The following is a 14,467-nucleotide window of genomic DNA, read 5'->3' on the forward strand; positions in this document are numbered from 1 at the left end:
CTAACGTTAGAACACTTTTTAGAGTCATGTGCATGATAAGGAGACAACATACGATTAAAATAACATATTTAAACTCAATTCCTTGTTTGATGCACCAACAGGAAATGATAAGTTTAACATATTTCTAATCCTATCCTACTCTCCCTTTCTTATTTTAATTAATTCTTAATTTTTGGTGGGTTACAAACCTAATAGCATTATACGCGTATTCTTTCTCCCTTTGCCGTTTCACATTCGAGCTTACTCCCTCCCTATCTCAACCTTCGGGCAGGGCTTGCCCATGAATCGCTTCATTATTCTTCTGTTTGTTTCTATTTTTGTTTGTTCATATTTTATGCTTCACAATTGAATGTTTAATTAAAAAGTTGTAATGATTGATAAAAAAAATTGAATTCGTTAATTGGAATGAAAAATTGAATCTGTTCATTGAATTCGTTAATTGGAATGAAAAATTGAATATGTTCGTAATTTGTTAATCGTTGCTGTTATATGGTGTTGGTTTGTGTTTTTTTTTTACAGCTTTTTAGTTTGCTTTCGGTGGGAGTTCTGCTCTTCCCCCAACTGATTTTGCTCGTTCCCAAGTGAATTTCCCATAATGCCCATGTGTGAGTTAACTCAAGCAGAGGTTAACACTAGCTTGAGTTAATTCACGCAGCTTGAGTTAAGTCACACAGAATTAACACTAACGTGAGTTAACTTTCACATAAACATTTTCAGAAGTTTGGTTCGAAATTAGCAAAATGAGTTGGGAGAAGAGCAAAATTCTTTCAATGGGTTATCAACTTATCACCTATGTTCTAACAGGGCCTGATTGTATCTTTCTACCAATTCTTCTCTTCTTGAGTGAATTGTGTTATTTTAATTATATATATATATATGCTATTAAAAAAATAATGTTAGCATGTTACTATCATGTTTGGCACCAAACGTATGATAGGCTAATGTTTATCATGTTTTTATTATATCATATCCTTATCCAATATATTATTCTATCATGTCTTTATCATATCATGTGCATCAAACGGATCCTTAATGATTCTAAAGAGGAAATTATTTATAAATTTTAAGTATAAAAAGTTTCTTTTTGAAGTTTCAATGATTTGAATACACAATTTTTTTAAAAAAAAAATTCTTATTTTGCCTTTTAAACAAGTGCTCGAAAGACACTTGTTAGTATTTCCTTCATTTTATAAAGTGTTCAGATTTAAAATCCTTAAAAAATAACCTTAAGACACTTGCTAGGAAGACTCATTAACCATTTAACGACTGATTGGATGTAATTTTGTTTGGAACTTGACACTTTTGTGATTGTTTTGGCACACCTTGTGCGGTAACAATTACGGTGTCAGTATTAATATATCTCATTTTCGTTTGTTAAAAAAAAATATTTTCTACTTGAAAATATTGTGTTTCATGTACCCAAAAATTAACCAAACACAATAACTTTAAATAAAGTAGAATTCAATAAATAAGGTTATATTAATGTAAAAAATACGAAATACTCTCTTCGTCCCATAATAACTGAGTCATTTTCAATATAAAAAAAAAAGTGTCCAAAAATAAGTGAGCCATTTCACCTTTCAATACATCATTAATTATTTTTTTTCTCTTTATAACTCTAATTAATACTACTTTCTCAATGCAACATATTCCACGTTGCATTTATGATAGTGGAGAATAGACCAATACTTAACAAGAGTATTTAAAACCATTTTTCTCTCTCCTTCATTTATACATTTGTCTTGATATGTGTGATTTGAGCAAATAGATCAATTAATTCGAGACGGAGGGAGTATTCTATTGATAATCTAGATTAATAATTATTTTAAGACAGAAAAAATTATGAAATGACAGTTAAAAGGAGAGAGGTAGCAATGTATATAGAGTGAGCGTTACTCCACATTTGACATGTTTAAGAACTTATTTTCCACTTTAAAATTGAGTGCATTCCATTTACCCAAAAATTAAACAAAAAAATAATCCATTTACCCAAAATAGTACTAATATAATTGACTGTATTTCCCAAAACTATTAATGCATGTGCACATGCATTAGCAGGAAGTCAACTAGCTTCCATCAATAACGGATCATGGTCTGTCAAAATCCACACATATTTTTACCAACTAACCTAGAGAGACGGAATAATTTAGAAAATGATTTTAGGAAAGGTTAACAAGTGTCTTCTGTTTTTTTTTTTTTATTAGCAAGAAGAGAGGACAGGCATCTCAACTCTCAAGTGTCGTATGTGTTATTTGTGTCATTTGTTTAAAGATTAAAAATAGAAAGTAATTACTTTTTTTTTTGGTAGATACTCACTCCGTTTTTAGGTTCATTCAATTAATGATATACGTGGTACATATTATGAACCACATATATCATTAAATGAATGAACCTAAAAAGTAAAATTTGTTTATAATTAAAAACGGAAGGAGTAGGCGAGATGACAAAACCATCATAAACTTGGGTGACATTGGTCAATCACAATGTCACAATGCTTGTGAAAGAGAGAAACACAAGCATTGTGAAATTGTGATTGGCCAATGTCATCAATGTTACCCAACTCTATGTCACCCAAGTGCTACACCATAAAGTCACACACACAAAGTGGAAGTACCGGGGTTCGACCCCAATCATGACGTCTGGCCTAACAATTTCGACATTTTTACTAGTTGAGCTAGAACTTATGAGACAATAGAAAGTAATTATTGTCCCCTTCTCTTTATATAAGCATTTATTTGATTAAAAATTTGTCCTTAAATACATACTCTTTTTGAATTACTAGATATATTTGTACGGTTCGGGTTCGAACCCCAGACACCACAAATAAAAAAAAGATGTACTTGTTTTTTTCCTAAACATATCTTTAATTAATAATGACATCTCTTTGTCTAAATATAAAACACTTTTGCCAAAATCACGAAAATTAATTAATAAAGTTGTTTGTAATCACAATTATTTTTACAGTTTTATCATTTAAGAAAAAGAGTAAGTTTATGTTTTCAACAAGATATTTATTGTTGATCGAAGAAAATAATATATAATAAATAGGATTGTGAAGGTAAATAGATAATTAATTGTGCTGGAAATAGCAAAGAGGTTCTATAAAATGGACAGAAAAATCTCAAAAGAGTTAGTATATAATTAAGTATGGACGTAGTATTAATTTGTCTTGAAATATAAAAAGTCAAATTTAATACACATACAAACAAATGACAATTTGATAATATTAACACACAAAATAAATATCTTAATTGCACTAACAATTATTATTAAGAAATGTGAAAAAAAAAAAAAAAAAGCAAAGGGTACTTATATATATATGAACAAAAGAGTATATAAAATTTTGCATCCAAATGAACTCTTTTCCAACTTCTAAAAAAAGAATTTCTAAAGGTTTATTTTTGAGGAAACAATTTCCAAAGTTGAAAAAGTGTTATTTGCAATATAAAATTTGTCTTTTATTTTTATTTTTATTTTTAATTCTTTAACAATTGTCATTCCCTCAACAAAACAAAAAAAACTTTTAACAATTGTCATAGCATGATCCAATAATTAAATATATTTTCAATTCATATAAACTTATCAAATTATATTTTTCTTACCCATAAAAAAATCAGACTTTTAGTATCTACGAAATTATCTTGCAAGCAGTTTAGTCTTAAAATGAGTCACACAATTTATCACATCTGAGCTGGAATAGCTCTAGAGATTATATTAGTAGGGGAGCACATGTTTTCATAGGCAAAAAGCTCTTGAAACTAACCCAAAACATGTTGCTCAATCTTCTCTTTTTTTTTCCTAAGAAATTATCCCATCCTTTTGAAACCTAGAAATCGTGTTTCTAGCATTTCTGATTTTGACCAGTCTATGAAAGTAGTTAATGGTTCTGTCCACCTAGAAATCCTTTTTAAAACAGGTTTAAGAATTTTGACTTTCTGCTGAATGATGTACATAGGACAACCAATAACCTCCTAAGTCCAATGATCATGAATCACCCTTTTACAATCTTCATGAGCAGTCCACCTATTTTGAAATTTGATAGATGAGGGGAAAAAAATGACCTCAGTAAATTTGCATGTTCAACATGGTTGGATGATAGTCATGAATGAGATTTAGGAAGAGTGGATGTTGAAACATGTGTGGAAATTGAGTTAAAAGACTTTACACAAATTCTCACGTAGGGAAGAATTAGTGTTGTCAGAATTGAAAAATGTGAAATTCCCACATGAGATGGATCACACACTAGTAGTATTTATATAGTGGGGTTGTACCTCAAATGGGATGCATAATTAAGTGAACGAAGTAAGCACGAAAATGTTAAATTAAGTAATTAATTGAATCATATTATTTGAAAGTGTCATCTTAGTCTCTATATCTTTCGTACTCAATATGATATATCTTGGCACTCGATCGAGATATTTTTATACTAGATCTAATATGTGAATTATTTACTCCAAAAGTAATATGTAATTACTTGTTCCTAAAGTTTCTCACATATTAGTTGTGAATTAACTATATAAATAGAGAACTCACGTAGTGCATTCCAGACACAAGGGTTATATTGAGTTGTCGAGAACTCTTTCTCTCTTCTCCCTCCAGCTTGTGTTAACGTGCTATTTTTCTTCTCATCTCCTCTTTATGTCCCTTTGGATTTGAGAGTGCTCTTAAGATCATTGTCCCTTTAGGTAAAAAGTTCCTTCAGTTCAAGGCAAGAGTCAAGCATCAGAGTTCCAAGGCAGAGGATCTTCATCCTCCTCTTGTTCTCTATAGGGTATGTTTTCTATTGTTTTGTTACGATGTATGTTGTCATGTACAACTAAACCTCTTTGATTAGGGTTCTAAGATGAACTCCTTCTTATTTGTTGGATACCATTAATAAAGTTTTTATTTAGTTATATTTCTTGTGTCCAATTTAATTTTTTTCTTGTTTGTGCTTAATGCTTTTTCAATTGAGAATCCGCATCGATAATCTTAAAAATTTATCTTTATAGATTAGTAGCATTAACGATCCAAAATTCTTCTTCTGTTCATGGCAGTTCTAATTGGTTATTACTTAATTCTAGTTAATGAAATTAAGTAATGAAACCTCATGTTTCCTAATTCTTCATTCCGGGAATGCTGTAACTTTAACCTCATGTTTCTTAAATCATAAGTAGACACCACATAATTGATGTCCTACTAAGGGTGTGTTTGGTAAAAATAAGCTATAAGTTAGCCGATAGCTGAAAAGTTAGCTTATAGCTGATATCTTATAACTGATAGCTTATAGCTGAAAAGCTGATTTATTATAATTGAAGTGTTTGGTAAAATTAGCTGTGTTGAAGTGACTGATAAGTATAAAATGACATAAAAGAACATGTTTTTTTTTTAAGTTATATATATAGTGTATACACACACATTTTTTCTAATGTATTCATTTTTTAATATTTTAATTTATGGTTAAATATATTTTTGGTCCCTATAAATATTTAAACTTTTGGTTTTAGTCTCCATAAAAAAAAAAAAAAAAAAATTCGACTTTTAACCCTCCAAAAAAAAATTCATTGACAATTTAGACCGATGCTTTTATGAATCCCAAAAATAATAAGAAGCTGGAAAAAATGTGAGCAAAAATATATAAAATAAAATTTTACAACATACAGTGGGCTTTTCTTTCAAAAAAAAAAATACAGTAGGCTAATTATAACAAAATATAAAGCATTTCTTTAAAAATAAAATATCTATATTATATATAAAGAAAAAAATCCATCAATTTTAGATGAGTGTGAGAATAGTTTTTTATTTGAGGCAAGCAAAATTATAACATTTTGTTATCAAAATTGTTGGACAGATGTACACTATTAAAAATTATTTTCTGCGGATTTTGCCAAGGATTAGAGTCCCCAAGGTAATACCTTCATGGGTAATTGTTTTCTGAGAATTTTAGAAACCGCAGGAAAATCACCTGGGGAAATTTCCTAAGAAAATTGGACATAAATCCGAAGGAAAGTTTTGGTCAGAAAAGAATGAGTTTTGTTGCCCGTGAAACGTTTTCTGCAAAAACAAAAACGGTAGGTACTTCCGCAGCAAATGCAGCAAGAAAATCAGCAACGTATTTAATTTTCGCAGGAAAATCCGTTGGAAATGAGATATAAATTTAGGCAGAATAAAGGCACAATAAAAATCATTTTCTTTTTATTTTCAAGGGAAAATCACTTTTACTTATTTGTTTGATCAAAAAATTTCATTGAAGAAAATGTTAAATTAGTGAACTCGTTTGATTCTTGTTGGGGTGTGGTGGATGGGAAGAAGATCCAGCAAATTCATTCATACAACATAACACTTGCTCTGGCAGCTCCTCAACTTTGTTCCCCTGAACCAAATATTATATGATAATAATTAGTATGAGCATAAAATAAAATGCATTAGATTTTTTTCATAAGATAAACACTGCCTTGCCTGGATTGTAAGGCCAATATCTAGAGTGCAGATCTTTAATCTGTCCATGAATGCTTCATACCTTTTTCTTGAGATATAACCAAATCTATGCATGATCTATATCAATCTCAAAGTAATTTTCTCCCTGAAATTAAGAATAAATAAACATATTGGTTATATGAAAAGAGTTTGACTTTTTTATTGTTGTTATAAAAATAGCATATACATAAGCACTTAATTAAGCAGCTATTATTCTAGACAGGGCTAGTGATATAAATTTTCTTTTGTCTTTCTCAGTTTGACATCCACTTGAGAATTAAGTCTACATTAACTCTAAACATCAAAGAAATATCATGACAGCATTAAACTAGCCAGATAATTACATGAATATGGCTAGGATCATTAATGTAAAATGCATATGCATGTGTTGAACTTCACATTCATATTTCACTAAGGGAAAAAACAAACTTTCAAAAAGAATCAAGGAAGTAGCAAACATTGACTGCAGTTATTGTCATATTCAGCTCCAAGGTGGTGTCAAAATAGATTATTGAAAGAAAACATTAAAAATTTAAGATTAGTGAATGAGACATACCGAATAAAACTCGTGTCAGGAACGCGAAAGAACAGGTTTCTCATTGTAAACCTGCATAAGCTACCTTTCAGCCGCACTCAAATGAAGGTCTTCTATATTGCCAACGCGGACTAGTATTTTCAACCGTTCTCGTAACGGTGCAATTGTATCGACCAGAAAGCCTTTTACCTTTTCAACTTCATCATCCATCAACTTTTCTGTCAAATGATATGGACAGATTTTATTTCACTAGCAACGCATAGGTCAGTGACATATATCTATTAATTTCACAAATTTTTGTTTTACGACAACATTGTAAGAAATAATCTTAAAGAACTGATCGACTGAAAGAAACAGAACAATAGCATTTTCATTAATGTCTTCACCAAAAATCAATGGTTAATATTTTTAATCTTACAAGTACCTATATAGTTAATTGATATAAGAAACCACTCCGCCGATCTTACAACTCGAGACTGATATAAAGTGCACCCACACTTCACATTTGGAAGATCTAAATCCCTAATGATTGCATTAAAAGCTTTCTAGTTTCTACAACATGTATTCCATTATCCTGGTCAATTCATTTTCACTTGAAAATACACATGAATCCCCCAGTCCCATGAATGCATCCATAATCTGCTACTATTTTTGTGTTTGCAAGTGTACATTTTGTTTCACTTCAATAGAAACAACAACCATAAAGTTGGAAATTGAGAACAAAGCTAACAGTAGTGTCATTCTAAAAACACAACAATCAATCATATAGAAAGAAGAACAACTTATGTGGTTGGTAATCTTCAATTTGATTGTGTTAGATAATATATTATATCGAAGATAGTTAGTCTTTTGTGTGATTTTGATTACTCAGGTATGTTTTCTTTGCTGAGACTATGTTACTAGATTATTGTTTTTCCTTCTCACCTCAAAACATGAGAGGTACTCTTTGATCAGTGAACCAAGTAGCAAAATTTGAACCTGCCGTCGATGTGATGGTTAAACTTCACCATTTTTTGTTACCACTGCCACTGTCGTTTGTGAAATTAGTTTATCAGATTTCATTCAATTAGTTTATTTAAATAAGTTCTAGCCCAGGGAGTACAATATCTTCAGAGTGGTGCGTTACTCAAATAATGACACAAAATAAGTTAAACAGTAAATATTTTTGAGTAATTAATATTACTAATTAAAGGTTGCAACAAGCAGTCCCCGTGAGCTTAATATTTACATAAAACAAGTAACAATAACAAGACATACAAATAGGAAATTGGTCATCACTCAACACTCACCAGCATCATTGGTAAGATTGATAAAACCTTTATTATACAAATCTAGATAGACAAACTCATTTCACATAGTGGCTTTGGGATGGCTAGATTGGAATCCACATAAGATGGTTCACAGGGAAAAAGTGACACACTGGAGAATTCTTCCCAGCCTTAATCCCAAGTTGTTTGAATATAATATGATTAGGGTTCCATTCAGATGTATCAAAATGGCAAACTCCAAGAGCTTCCATTTTATCTCCATTCTCATCACTAACAAGTGAGACCTTGAACACTTTAGTCTTTGTGGCAATGTAATGGCAATAGTAAATGGCATATGGATATGGAAGGGGATGACAAGCTACCCATTTGGGAACATCAATATCATGTGATACTTCTAAAACAGTGTACTTTTGTAGAGGGGTAGTTCTGGGTGAGGGGTTGCTCGTGGTTAGAATACTATATTTGACGTTTGAACCAATAATTGTGTCAACAAATTCGAGCATGGACTCTAGAGAATTGGCACAGATTTTTGTCTCCCCTGTAACGGTTTCCCCTTCGCACTCTTCAAGTGCTCCTCTCATGGATTTGGCTTGAGGAGATTCTTCAGGGATTGAAAAGAGTTGAAGAATACTTGGGAGTTGTGACATCGAGAAAGGAATGGAGTCGGCCTCTTTTTTTGAGAGGTATGGAGAAACTTCTTGGACCGGAAATTGGAGGGTCATTACATTTCCAACGTGAAGATCATCAAAACTGAAATATCCTGTCTTGAAAGCTTCTGTATGATCCAAGTTAGGAATTGGGAGATCTTCTACGGAGTTGGTAGATGGGAGGCCTTTTGGATCAATGACATATTTGTACCCAGAAATGTAATTTGGTTGCTTGGTTTCATGTTTACCATATTGAGTTATGTAAGGACCATTGGATTCATGGTTATGGGTCCTATACCCGGTAATGTAATTTTGTTGCTTGGTTTCATGTTTACCATATTGAGTTATGTAAGGACCATTGGATTCATGGTTATGGGTCCTATACCCGGTAATGTAATTTTGTTGCTTGGTTTCATGTTTACCATATTGAGTTATGTAAGGACCATTGGATTCATGGTTATGGGTCTTATACCCAGTAATGTAATTTGGTTCTTTGGCTTCATGTTTACCATATCCAGTTATGTAAGGTTCATTTGATTCTGGTTGTTTGGCTTCATGTTTACCATATCCAGTTATGTAAGGTTTATTTGATTCTAGTTGTTTGGCTTCATGATTATAAGCAGTTATGTAGGCACCATTTGAATCCACTTGATTTTGATCTCGCAGCTCTACTTTCAAGTCTCTCGCATTGATGCTTTTGCCAATCTACAATGATGTTAATGAGAATATAAATTGGTAGACTTTTTCAATAAAAAAATATAAATTATTACTGTCCCAATTGATTAGCCAAATTGATATTACAATTACTAATTACATCACGTTTTAATTGCAAGAACTTTTAATGGAAAAAATTATTTAGAACCTAGAGTTTTATGGGACATTGGTACCTCAAAGAAAAGTTAATTCAAAATTTAAATTCAATACAAAATAACAAAAAAAAAACTTAAATAAAAATAAATAACGATATGTCCTTGTGAATTTAGTCATGTTGATACGAATATTTCATAATATATGTAGGGATCAAAGTTCGACTACGGACACTCTACTTATTCATCTTAAAAAAGGTGAATTTCTAACCAGTAAACTACTTAATCCTATAAAACTATGACTATGCCAATAGTGCAATAAAAATTATAGTAATATTTAAGATGATATTAAATGGTTGTCAAAAAAAAAATATCAAGTAAAAGAGCATTCAATTCTAAATGTAAAAGCCATATAATCTCCCCTCCAAATATCCATCAATTTGGAGGAGAGTTAGAATTTGTTTTTGAGATATTATGTTTCCCTCCCTTTGTGATATTTTAACCAAAGAACTAAAATTAAAATAATATCTCTCCCTCTCCAACTGTATAAATGAATTACCATAAAGAAGAAAAGGACTAAAGTGAGAAACTGAAGTGTAAGTGTAGTAGCCATCTTTAGTATTTAGGATGAGTTTCCAATTGAAGATAACTAGCTTTTTTATAGGTGTCATGGAGGTATTTTTTTTCTTTTTTTTCTTTTTCCTTTTTATTTTGAAAGAAGGTGCTATCGTGGTTTCTTTCATCGTTAACTCAGCTTCCTCTTACTTAGAGATTTGAGAACATATATATATTAATATTATTATTAATAATATGATAATAACTAGCTTGGTACACAAGGAAAGCCAGAACATATATAGTACGTAGCAAGCACAGTGGGTGAATAGAATACAAATAATTCAATAACGATCCAATCTGATAATATTACAATTAATGAACCTCGTACTGATTTGGTTTGTAAAGACGAATTTGAAGTTAGTGTAACAATTTCACAGTACACGATCCCCTTTTTTCTCCCCGAGAAGAGTTTTTTTAATGTGATGCTAGCGTCAAAATGTCAAAACAGATAATTTCGTGTCTGTTTTTCCGCTTTTTTTTTTAACAAACAATGATAGATTAAATAAAAATGATTCTCTTAATATTAAACAAAAACGCAATATTTTTTATATAAGGTTAAAATAATGTTTTTCATATTGTTGTAGAGTGTTTATTCTATTGTTGTGGATTGTTCGTATTTTAAATGAAGTTTAATTAATACTTTAATTGATAATTAATGGGAAATGTTAAGAAGTGTCTCCGGGGCACTTGTTAAGGAATTATAAAATGAAATATTATCTTGTAAATTGTGTATTCAACTTTTTAAAAATTGAAAAAGTGTTCTTTTTGATGCAAAAGTTGGCATTTATTTCTACTTTTAGTTTGTTTAAATAAAAAGGATAAAATAGTTTAAATAAAGGAGTAAAATTGAAAAAGAAAAATTTAGCACAAAAGGGTGTATCCTTCTTTTTTTACATAAACGATTTCATTTAAAAGCGAACTAAATCGGTTATGACAACATGAGCAATACAAGGTGGAATTTCCTCAATCCAAATAGAATCAATCAGAACTAAAGCAAACTTAGCTAGATCATGAGCAACAACTTACCAACTCTTCGCGCATGAGAAACTAAAAATGAAGAAAATTAACAACTAAGACTCTTACGGTCATTAATCATCAAGTCAAAGTATGAATTATCATCACTATGAGACTTTAAAGCCTTTACCACATTAAGAGAATCACCTTCCACCACAATGTTTCAAAAACCCCATATAATAGACAAATTAAATTGACAACCAAAATTCAAGAGCTTCAGCGATGTTAGCATCAGGAAGCGCAACAAAGTTCCATGCAACAGCTACTAAAACAATATCTTTCGAGTCTCTAACTATAGCTACCACTCCCCATTTATTATGAACAAGTTCCGATGCATCAATGTTCAATCTGAAAGTAGACGTGGGAGGAGGACTCCAACTTGAGGGAGAAGATATAGAGATAGTTGGCTCCACATCAACATGAGTATTCACAAGTCCTTTGTAATCTTCAATGATATTCGATGCTTTTTGGACAATATTCACCGCTTCAAAATTTCTTCCTTCAAAACAATATTTGTTACGAGCATACCAAGATCCATAACAAAGAGATATGACATATATTATAACATTATAGGGAGCTTTAGCGATAATGTTTCCCAACCAATCAACGAAAGACACTAAAATGCCCTCAAACTGAATTCCTAGAGGAGACAACAGCCAAACTGGTTTAGCATACAAGCAATTCATGAAAATGTGATCTAAACTGTCTTCTTCTGGTTTGCGATGGGGGAAAAGAGGATTAGACAAGACACACTTTTAAATACGTTTGGAATGTTAGGCCTACTTAATCTCCCTCTTTTGGGCCGTAAATTTACATGTGTTCAATCGGATGATATATGCTTGAGTCGTTTGGATTGGATCTTACTCTCACCAAATGGTTTGTGTTTTGGGGTGAAGCTAACCTTTGGGCTTTGTCATGGGATGTTTCAGATCATACGTCGTTGATACTCTGATACAGAGCGCTTGATTGGGGTCCAAAGTTGTTCCGTTTTAATAATCATTGGTTGGCCAATAAAGATCTTCATGGTAGAAGGGACTTGGTCTTCAAGCTCCGCTCAAGGTTGGATGGGTCACATTTTGGGACAACAGTTGAGAGACGTAAATAAGGAGCTCAATAAGTGGAATAAAGAGGTGTGCAGGGAGTTGGAAGGGGGAAATTAATTTGCTTGTTGATTTTTTGGCGACTTTGGACGTGGAGAGCGAGAGTATAGAGTTATCGACGGAAGAGTTTGAGGAGCAAAGAACCAAGTCATCCCATGTTTGGACTCTCCCTAAAATCCAAGATAGTGGGATGTTCCAAAATCAAGATCGAAATGGCTCAAAAAAGATGATGCTAACACACAAAAATCCATGCTTGTGTTAATAGTAGAAAGAGAGCAAATGCAACTGTGGGACTTAAAAAAGGGGAGAAGTGGTTGGAGGGTTTGGTAGAGGTGCAGAAGGAGATATTTAGCTATTTTGCAAATCACTTTGAAAATGTTGGTTGGAAGAGGCCTCATCTATACGGGGTGGAGTTTCTGATTCTCTCTTTTGCTTAAATTTCCATTCTTTCTAGGCCTTTCACGGAGGAGGAAATTAAAGATTTGATTTTCTTAGCAGATGGTAACAAAATCGGGGTCTGAATGGGTTTAACTTTGCTTTTCTCAAATCTTTTTGGGGTGTCATAAGAGCAGTGGTCAAAGTTATGTTTGACAAATTTCATGTTAATGAAGAACTCCTTAAATATCTTCTTTCCTATTTTGTTGCTCTAATTTCAAAGGTGTTTAGTCTGCAAGCACTGAATGAATTCCACCCTATTTCTTTGTCGGGAAGCTTGTGCAAACTATTGGCAAAGGTTCTAACCATAGGGTTAGCTGAGGTAATGGACACTATTGTCTCAAAATCAATCGGCTTTTATCACCAAATGAGTAGTGCAAATGGACCTGTCTTTTCATAAGTATTACAAATGGACCTATCAAGTCTTTGAGAAGTGTTGATAGAATTCTGCTCTTCACCTTGCACTTTTCGATCGCGCCCTGCAGTCATGACGAAAATGTCCCTGCGCTAGTTAACTTTGCAAAATCACAACTTTGTAACTAGCGTGAGTTAACTCACACAGGGTGCATGAGTTAACTCATACGGCGTGACTTAAGTCACGCATGTGTAAAATTAAGTCATGTTTGATTTACACATGCGTTAGTTAACTAGCGCAAGAGCATTTTTATCATGGATGCAGGGCGCGAGCGAAAAGTGAAGGGGGAGAGCAGAATTCGTGTTAATATTGCCTTTCTTGCCGTTAGACCAAGTGAACTGACTGGTATCCAAATGGATCAAACTGTTCAAACACTCCACCCTCTAAAAACATTCCAAGAAGTGTTATTATTAGGAAAATGTTTATTTGCCTTTTCATGAGCTCCCAAAATAGCATTCAAGTCACCAATGAAGCAGTAAGGACTAATGTACCTTTGTTGAAGGGAATTTAGCTCCATCCTCATTTTTCTTCTACCAACATGAGATGTGCTGCCATAAACAATTGATAAGTGGTAAATCTTGTGGTCAGTAATCATTGAAAAATAAGCTTGCTAATCAGAGATACTGAAAATTTTAGAGTGTGTTTGGATGGGGGAATGTTTTGAGGGAATTCAACTACTTTGAGGTGAATTCTATTATTTGAATCCACCTCAAAATAATTGAATTTCCTCAAAACATTACATTACCTCAAAATATTCCCTCATCCAAACACACTATTAGGGTCCAATTTCTCATTACAAAATCCCCAAAGATTAGGTATATTGGACATTGAAAAGTAGATTTTTCAATGTAGTCTTTATTGGTGAGGTTGAGAGAGAATTTCTGAAGCGAGACTTTTAAATTTTCAAACTTTTTTTTTGTCTAGTAATCTAGTGCCTAGAGCTCACAATTAAATGTGAAGAAGTAAGTGTCCGGGATTCGAACCCCGGCCCCTGCATAAATTATGCAATGTCCCTACCAACTGAGTTATGCTCACGGGGACACTAAATATCCAACTTTAAGTATTAATTTAACACTTAAATAACTTAATTTGACTTAATGATATTCATAAGGATTATAGATATTATTTCCTAATTTTTAATGACAAGTTTCATTTTAAAATGTCATTGATAACTCT

At 32.2% G+C, this 14,467-nt stretch overlaps 2 protein-coding genes across 3 annotated transcripts; both read right to left on the minus strand.

The window, feature by feature from the left end:
- Nucleotides 1-8,205: 8,205 nt before the first annotated feature.
- On the minus strand, nt 8,206-10,341 carry LOC112421167 (BURP domain-containing protein 2). The gene is made up of 2 exons (XM_039833008.1): nt 10,272-10,341; nt 8,206-9,611 (listed from the first exon to the last, which is right to left on the minus strand). Exons 1-2 carry the CDS (start codon nt 10,323-10,325, stop codon nt 8,364-8,366), a joined length of 1,302 nt encoding a protein of 433 aa, XP_039688942.1. The 5' UTR covers nt 10,326-10,341; the 3' UTR covers nt 8,206-8,363.
- Nucleotides 10,342-11,285: 944 nt separating this feature from the next.
- Nucleotides 11,286-13,921, minus strand: LOC120580147 (uncharacterized). Of its 2 annotated transcripts, none has more exons than XR_005645822.1 (2): nt 13,783-13,921; nt 11,286-11,840 (listed from the first exon to the last, which is right to left on the minus strand). XR_005645822.1 is itself a non-coding variant. In XM_039833382.1 (2 exons), exons 1-2 carry the CDS (start codon nt 13,812-13,814, stop codon nt 11,530-11,532), a joined length of 339 nt encoding a protein of 112 aa, XP_039689316.1. In that variant the 5' UTR covers nt 13,815-13,852; the 3' UTR covers nt 11,286-11,529. The 2 variants fall into 2 exon arrangements, 1 of the variants encoding a protein (XP_039689316.1); XM_039833382.1 differs by having other exon boundaries at nt 11,286-11,836; nt 13,783-13,852.
- Between the last annotated feature and the right edge of the window lie 546 nt (nt 13,922-14,467).

This window comes from Medicago truncatula, chromosome 4 (genome assembly GCF_003473485.1).
Source record: "Medicago truncatula cultivar Jemalong A17 chromosome 4, MtrunA17r5.0-ANR, whole genome shotgun sequence".
In the NCBI taxonomy this organism is placed as follows: domain Eukaryota; kingdom Viridiplantae; phylum Streptophyta; class Magnoliopsida; order Fabales; family Fabaceae; genus Medicago; species Medicago truncatula.